General features: G+C 42.3%; 1 protein-coding gene across 1 annotated transcript in view; it reads left to right on the top strand.

Annotated features, from left to right (window-relative positions):
• The window catches only part of LOC311053769 (stathmin-2-like), an 11,336-nt gene extending 3,747 nt beyond the window's left edge, over nt 1–7,589 (top strand). The window contains exons 2-5 of the mRNA XM_084069456.1: nt 4,151–4,249; nt 4,943–5,118; nt 6,656–6,847; nt 6,944–7,589. Coding sequence (XP_083925582.1) covers nt 4,151–4,249; nt 4,943–5,118; nt 6,656–6,847; nt 6,944–7,003 — 527 coding nt within the window. The 3' untranslated portion in view covers nt 7,004–7,589. The remainder of the gene's footprint in view (nt 1–4,150; nt 4,250–4,942; nt 5,119–6,655; nt 6,848–6,943) is intronic.
• The last annotated feature ends 292 nt before the right edge of the window (nt 7,590–7,881 follow it).

The raw sequence follows: 7,881 nt of genomic DNA, 5'->3' as shown, positions 1-7,881 counted from the left end.
AGACTCTAAGAGATTTGGAGGTATATCAGAAACTAGGTCAAGTGAGTCTTTATTGATCCTGATTCAATTTAGTTGAGTTAATCAGATCATACACCAAGCATGGCTGACTGTAGAAAGTAGCCGTGGGCATCAATATCACCTTAGTGCATCGGACTGATATAATGTAGGCTAACAGACAGAGAATGGACGGACGGACGGACGGACGGACGGACGGACGGACGGACAGACGATATACTTTTTGTGTAAAATCATGACAGAAATGATGTAATCCTTCCTTTCATAATAACTGCAGTGTAGCCTATTGCCTATTGAAGCTATAGTACTGCATATCCCATTTAAATGTTGATGTTAACTCAAGCTCACTTGAAGCATGGTCCAAATTTCATTTCATTTCAATGCACCTTGGTGTGCTACTACATCTCTGCCATCAGTGCCATGTAACACCTTGGTTAAATCACTGATCTTGCCCTTTTCCACCCAAAATGTAATAATCTGTTCAGGGGAAGCTCACATGTTTTTTAATATTGCTTTGCTGATTATCTTTAAGTCCCTCAATGGTTTAGCGCCAAATTACATCTCTGACTTGCTTTTGCACTGGTCTACTAACTGTCCCCAGAGTTAAAACAAAACATGGTGAGTCAGCATTTAGTTAATTATTATGCCACACAACCACACATAGTTGGAACGAACTCCCAGAGGATCTGAGGCTTGTGCCAACAAAATAATTATTTTGCCTAAACAAGCAACAGGTCTGCTTGTCTTTCTATTTGGTATCTCCCAATCTGGAACCCATCGTCAAATAAAAAGGAAAAACAGTGCCCCCAGCGTTTTTCACTTTTGCATTTGACTCTGGGGGGAGTGATTAAATAGACCGACGATGACTGGAAACCGACGTTTGGTCTCTGCCCTCAGCCCTCCATTTCCGGTGGTGCGCCTATGTTTTCATTCCCACTAACAATATTTCTCCACAGAACACTAACACCATTTCTCCCAAAGAACATGGATCGTTTTGGTTATAAGCCCACTTGTTTTTATGATGAAAGTTAAAATGTTCCTAACTTTCCGTGGTTTTGTCGGCTCCAAGGACGCTATTGTTAAATGAGTATGTGTTCGTTTCCAGTGGGAAGCGAACGCACAGATGTAAATCCCGCCCACTACAGTACATTTGATTGGGTAAAGCGCGGCCTGCTTCCTGATCTGAAGGCACGCCCACTAGTAGGCCAACGCTCACACGTTCTGAACGGGGCTTCCGTCAGATTCAGTAGCGCAGCTCTGAATCTGTTCTTTAGACATTAGGTATCTCCCAATAGGAGGACGATAGGAGTCTGTTCTTCTCTGAGAGAGTTCCAAATATTGTCTGCTGTTCAGATTACCTTTACCTGGTCTATTGAGGCTGTGTCATAGATACTTGGGTGAGACAATGTCGGGTCTCTGCTCTACATGTAAAGTGTCTTGAGACAACTTGTTGCGATTTGACACTAATAAAATGTAATAAGAATTGAATACGTTGCAGTCTCATTGTCTCTTAACCACTTAAACCATACACCATATCCAGAGTATAAATTGAGTATAATGTACGTCATTGAATGGCTGTATACTAGGCCTCCTACTATAGCTTAACCGGAAATAACTGATCTACAAGGTGAGCTTGTAAATCGACTATTTTTGGCAAATGTTCGCCACAGAATATGGATGCTACTGTATAACCAAGAGAGCATGGAGTTCACCACTGCAGTGTGCCAGCTGCTGTGTGCCAGCTGCTGTGTTCTGACGTAGGTTCATGGGGTTCATTAGATGTCTGTCGCTCCCCAAAGTGACCTCTCCATCACTCTCTGAAGGAACAGTAGCTAAGACACTTTTAACCACTTAGTTTCAACCTGGCATCTCTATGTTGGGCCTGTATAATGTAGGTGGACATTTTTCAAAATAATTCCAAAAATAGCAAATATAGTGGTATACTCCAAGCTCATGCAATACCCTATGCACTATTTTTGCATGACATCATGGTACGACACCATGGTACGCATGACACCATGGTACGCTGCTATTATTATACGAAGTATAATAATAGCAGCTTTCACTCATGGACTCACTGTCAATTATTCAAAGTTGAAACGGACATACAGGGCTGTATGCGCACAACAGGGATGAACACTGTACGCGTGTTTGTGTGTGTGAATGCAACCCAAGCAGGTTTCTGCCTGACTGGTCCTTCAATTCCTATAGCAGATATATAGGATTATGTAAGCTAGTGTGTGTGTGTGTGTGTGTGTGTGTGTGTGTGTGTGTGTGTGTGTGTGTGTGTGTGTGTGTATGCGTGTGTGAGAGATGTTTGGAATCTTTGCGCATGCTAAATGGCTGCGTGAGAGTGTCGATGGTTATTTAAAGATGACAGTTTGCCTCTTAATAATTCACTACATGACCAGGCAAAACTCTGGACTCAGATTGCCCTCGTGGCTACAGCTGCATGGCTGGAAAAGTGCTGCCTTCCTGTACTCCTGTAGGCTATGTCTCTCTGGCAAAAAGAAAACATTGTTAATTCATTATGGGTTGAGCTCAAGTAGGCTATTTTGGGGGAGTATTTTACCCTGCAAATTAAATGTGGTTACAACTGGGGCACTCTATTACCTGAATATCTTTTATTATACGACTGCTGCAAACATTACATTTAAGTCACATTTTTTATAATATTGCTAAGCAAACAAATGCAAGCGGAGAATCCTCCAATCTATTGCACTTGCTACTTAAATAAAAGTACATTTAATTGCTGTAATGTTTAGCAGTTTATGTACGACCAATCTGGAAACCCATCGACAAAACAAAGAGAATTTGCCACTGGGGGCACCACCCGCGTTCGCGTGTAGAGACCAGATGTCGGCCGTTCACTCTCCTTCAGCCCTTCACTTCCGTTGGTGTGTCTTTCTTTTCATTCCTACTAACAACAAACTCTACACGTTGTAACGAGAGTTGCCGACAGATTCAGCTGCATAGCTCTGAATCTGTGTTGAGAGATTAATGTACGACAGACCGAATTGAAACACTTGTCAACTGTACGATTTAATCAAACGCATTTCACAAAGCAGGATCACCAAGTTAGCTAGATAACTTGGTTAAATAGTTTTATGAAATGTTAGCAAATACAATACAAATACCCAATACAACAAAACAAAACCTAACATCTACCCAGTGTGCTCACCCACCCTCACACCGGCCTTGGGGGGAGAAGAATAGCTTTATAAACACGATTAAATGTATATAAAAAAGGTAAAGGAATATTAATCAATTAATTGCCGTTAGAGAGTTGATATACATTTTTTTTTCTAAGCGGAGAAAGGCTGACAGGTCTTTAACCCGTTCAATCTGGGAACGCATCTGTGTCACTTTAGATTTCTTTGGCTATTTTCTTTGGCACTCTGTGTCGCGCTATGAGCTTGTATATCTGCTTTTTGAAAGATATCGTGAAAATGTGTGCAAATCCTTGAATATTTTTTAAAGTGAACATTTGTAACTCAAATATTTGCTTCTGGGCTATTTTTGAATATCCAAAGAAATCTAAAATGACAGAGATGCGTTCCCGGATTGAATGGGTTAAACAGGATGACGTGGGAGGGGGGGTTGTGTGACAATTAATCGTCAAGTAAAAATGTCATGATCGTGACAGCCCTACTGACAACTCTTACATAAACAACAACCCTTGTTGGGGGTGAGCTGGTGAACTCGCTCACACCGACCACAATCCCTCTAGACACCCTGAAGGAAACGTTGCATGCACAGTCAGCAGCAGCAGGGGAGATTCACATTAAATATTGCATAATTGTTCTCTGCTGTAGAGCTAAAAAAAAATAGAAAGAGAGTGAGGGGGAAAAAAGCTGCATCACCGTCTTCAGCTCTTCTTCCTTGTGTCAAAAGGTCGCGTTTAACCACTTTCAACCTGGCGTTCCTATTTTGGGCATGTCATATTGACAAAATGTTTGAATCAGCTATTTTCGCTATTTGTTGCATTATCTATGGAAAAACTGAGATGGTCTGTTAGCCTTAGCCCTGAGTAATAATTCTTCAAAAAACTGGCCTGTTAGTCACACATAAATAGCTGCAGAGTATTAAAATATAAATCCAATCAATATCTTAATGTCTTTCTTTCTCTCTGCAGCCTACACAGAGAAGATCAAGGAGATGTCAATGATGTCAGTACTGTGTTCGTGTCTGTATCCCCAGGCCATCTCTACTGCAACCCACTTCCAACATGAAGGTCAGTAACACATTGGAATAAATGTTGTTCTGGATTCATTTATGAGGAAATCCTTCAATGCAGCTTTGGAAAGTAAGAATTAAAGCAGGCTGGTGAACCTGACTATGATTCTGAAGCAGAGGGAAAGTTGCAGGGGCAGACACTAGAAAAAGGTAACAATAGGAGGTAACAGAATAGTTGTCGACAAGCAGGTTACTATACCTCAGAAGGCTGAACAACAATCTAGTGATGACGAGTGGAGCGAAGACCATGGATTAAATACTGTGAGGTTGATGAGAGGATGGCAGGTGTGTTAACTGAGGAGGGAATTGGAAACAGGTGCACCAAAACTGGAAGCCGTGAGCAAAACACCCAAACATGCACGCATGCACGCACGCACGCACGCACGCACGCACGCACGCACGCACGCACGCACGCACGCACGCACGCACGCACGCACGCACGCACGCACTCACACACTCACACACTCACTCAGCCCTACTGATAAGCCTGAGTCATACTTAGTTGCATGCGGGTGTCACACACTGATAATAGCCGATCTGCAAGCTTGTAGATCTGCTATTTCTGGTGTGTTACACCCAAGCGCAACCAAGAATACATAAGGCAGGGAGAAAAGGAATATTATTATTCTCATCTCCAGTCACCACTCAGGTAATGCATGCCAGACATTTTGGTTCTCATCTTTCTCTCCAGACATTGAGGTGAAGCCGATCAACAAGCGTCTTTCAGGCCAGTCGTTCGAGGTCATCCTGAAGTTTCCCACTGAGCCGTCGACAGATAGGCCCAGCCCCCTGGCCTCACCTCCCAGGAAGGAGCTCTCCCTGGGTGAGCTGCAGAAGAGGCTGGAGGCTGCCGAGGAGAGGAGGAAGGTAGGAGGAGGAGGAGGAGGAGGAGGAGAAGAGGAGAAAGAGAGGGCGGAAACCATGGGTGGAGGCGTGTGAGCCATTCAAGCCAGTTCTTTTGTGGAGCACTTGTTTTGGTTCAGTCAACTTCCTGTGTACAGTATGTGCAGTTGGGACCCGTTGATAACCTATATTGCATCCAAACTACAGTATTCTGTTTTCAAATTATTTACTTTTTTTAGTTTTTTATTACACATAGGCAGGATGTTCGATGTTGAGTGAGCAAAAAAAAAAGTGCTCCCAAAACTGAGACGATTGTCTCTCAACTGGTATTGGGTTGGATAAAGACCATATTCAGAAGTCGAGTGGATAAGTTAAGTGAAATATTAAGGATGCAAGTTATGGGTGTAGATGAAGCATTGGGGAAAAAAAGAAAATATATAAAAATGGTGCAGGACGAATGAAACAAGTGAAGAAAACGTATAAGATATCATGGATGGAATGGATTAGAGTACATGTACAAACCTGCAATTAAGTATATTAAAAAGAATCTGGGGGCAAAAGGAAAAGGAATTAGGTGTGAATTATTACTGGAGTCTTCAGCACTAAAAGGGAAGTTTGTTAATGAGGGAAATGTTACCTCATTAGATCTGTACTTGTTTTCCCTCAGGGAAATAATGCAGGGAAATAATGCAGACCTATTTAAATTGGGGAAATATGCGCTTTGCATAAACAATGGTGTCTTTGGGGCACTTTTTAAATGTTCACTTTGGTTGTGCTTAGAAAGAAAAGGCATGAATCTTTTTAACTAATTTGTTGGATGTCCTTGAACACTTCTGCTCAAATCTTTTCTCTGGTTGAGCGTTAACGGTATGTGCATCAGAATCAGTTATCAGTGCATACAATCAGTGCATTAGCCACTGAACAGTGTTCTGAAACCAAAGTATTACAGAACCAGTGCCGTAAGGAATCTCAGCTCAGCTTTCCTTTGTGAAATTTCAGTTGGAAATTTCAACAGACTGCTTTCTATTAAGAGCTAGAATTCCTTAACTGCACATCTTAAGTGACTGGTTCTCAACGTCCTTGTGTGTGTGTGCGTGCGTGCGTGCATGACTCTTCTCCCTTCTGGCTCCCAAACTGTATAACAAACTCCCCATTGCAGTTAGAACTGCAGATTCACTCCCAATCTTCCACCATAATCTGAAGACTCACCTCTTCAGACCCCACCTTAGCCCGTAGCACTTGCCCTAGCCTTGACGACCTTGCAGGCTTATGCAAAGGCTAAACTGTAATTTAGATAGCATGCTACTGTATGTAGACTAGCCATGTTCATTTGTAGACCTGGCATCCTATAGTTTGTATAAGTTTCAATGTACAGATTATTCGTTTTTTTAATATTATACTGTTTAGACGGATGATAGGTTCTTGGTTTACCTATGATCCTAGATTACTATCTCTATGCATTAGATGTATTACCTCGTATTTACCTGCTTACTGTATCACTCTGGATTAAGAGCGTCTGCTAAATGCCTAAATTGTAAATTGTGTTCCTCTGTGACTCCAGTCCCAGGAGGCGGACGTTCTTCGGTATCTGGCTGAGCAGAGGGAACATGAAAAGGAGGTGCTTTTCAAGGCCATGGAAGACAATAACAACTTCAGCAGGATTACGGAGGAGAAGCTCAACCACAAAATGGAGGTCATAAACCAGAACCGCCAGTCTCACCTGAACTCCTTGAAGCAGAGGCTGCGTGAGAAAGTATGTACTGTATGTTCTTTTCACTTTCAATTCTATCGCCTGTTTTATTTGTGTGCTTGATGTTTAGTTTTTTTGTTTTTTTCCGCCTTTTCCCAGGAGAAGCACGCCACCGAGGTGCGTCGGAACAAGGAGCTCCAGACCGACCTCTCTGGATAGGAGATGAACGATGAATCCCCAGTGTGATGTGTGTTTTTAGCCAGAAAAAAATACAACATTTTTTAACACTTAAACTTGTCGACGATCATCATTTTCGCTCTGTGTTCTACTATTTAGTCAGATATTCAAATTCAAATATAGTGGAAAGACATGACAATGGCTGTAGTTTGTCATGATCACACAACTATCTAGTACTGCAACGTTTCACTCTTCAACCAATCATACTGTACTGTACATTCCACAAAATGTAAATGTTGTTGGGTTTCAGGCGAGACTTTTAGAATGAGATTTTGTGCATGCGCACTTATGGCTCATTTATATTTGGTTGTGCACTGTGTAGCGCATCTACAAGCTCATAGCACGTTGCGATGCGACACATTGTGAGCTTGTAGAAGGGCTATTTTTGGTGCACGACAATACCCAAGTATAAATTTGGCTTTACTATGTACAATAAAGTCAACAGCACATCAGACATACAGTGTACACACACACACACACACACACACACACACACACACACACACACACACACACACACACACACACACACACACACACACACACACACACACACACACACTGATGACCTGCAATGCTGTTAACTTGTGAATGGCACGATGGGCGGTTTGTCTGTGTTGATCTAGCTGTGTAATCAACAAATAAAACATCAATCTGTTGGATGTTGTCCATGTATTTTTGTGTGTGTGTGTGTGTGTGTGTGTGTGTGTGTGTGTGTGTGTGTGTGTGTGTGTGTGTGTGTGTGTGTGTGTGTGTGTGTGTGTGTGTGTGTGTGTGTGTGTGAGTGTGTGTGTGTGTGTGTGTGTGTGTGTGTGTGTGTGTGTGTGTGTGTGTGTGTGTGTGTGTGTGTGTGTGTGTGT

This window comes from Gymnoscopelus microlampas (assembly GCF_963454915.1).
Source record: "Gymnoscopelus microlampas genome assembly, chromosome: 10".
Taxonomy (NCBI): Eukaryota; Metazoa; Chordata; class Actinopteri; order Myctophiformes; family Myctophidae; genus Gymnoscopelus; species Gymnoscopelus microlampas.
This window is presented reverse-complemented; position numbering and strand designations above follow the sequence as displayed.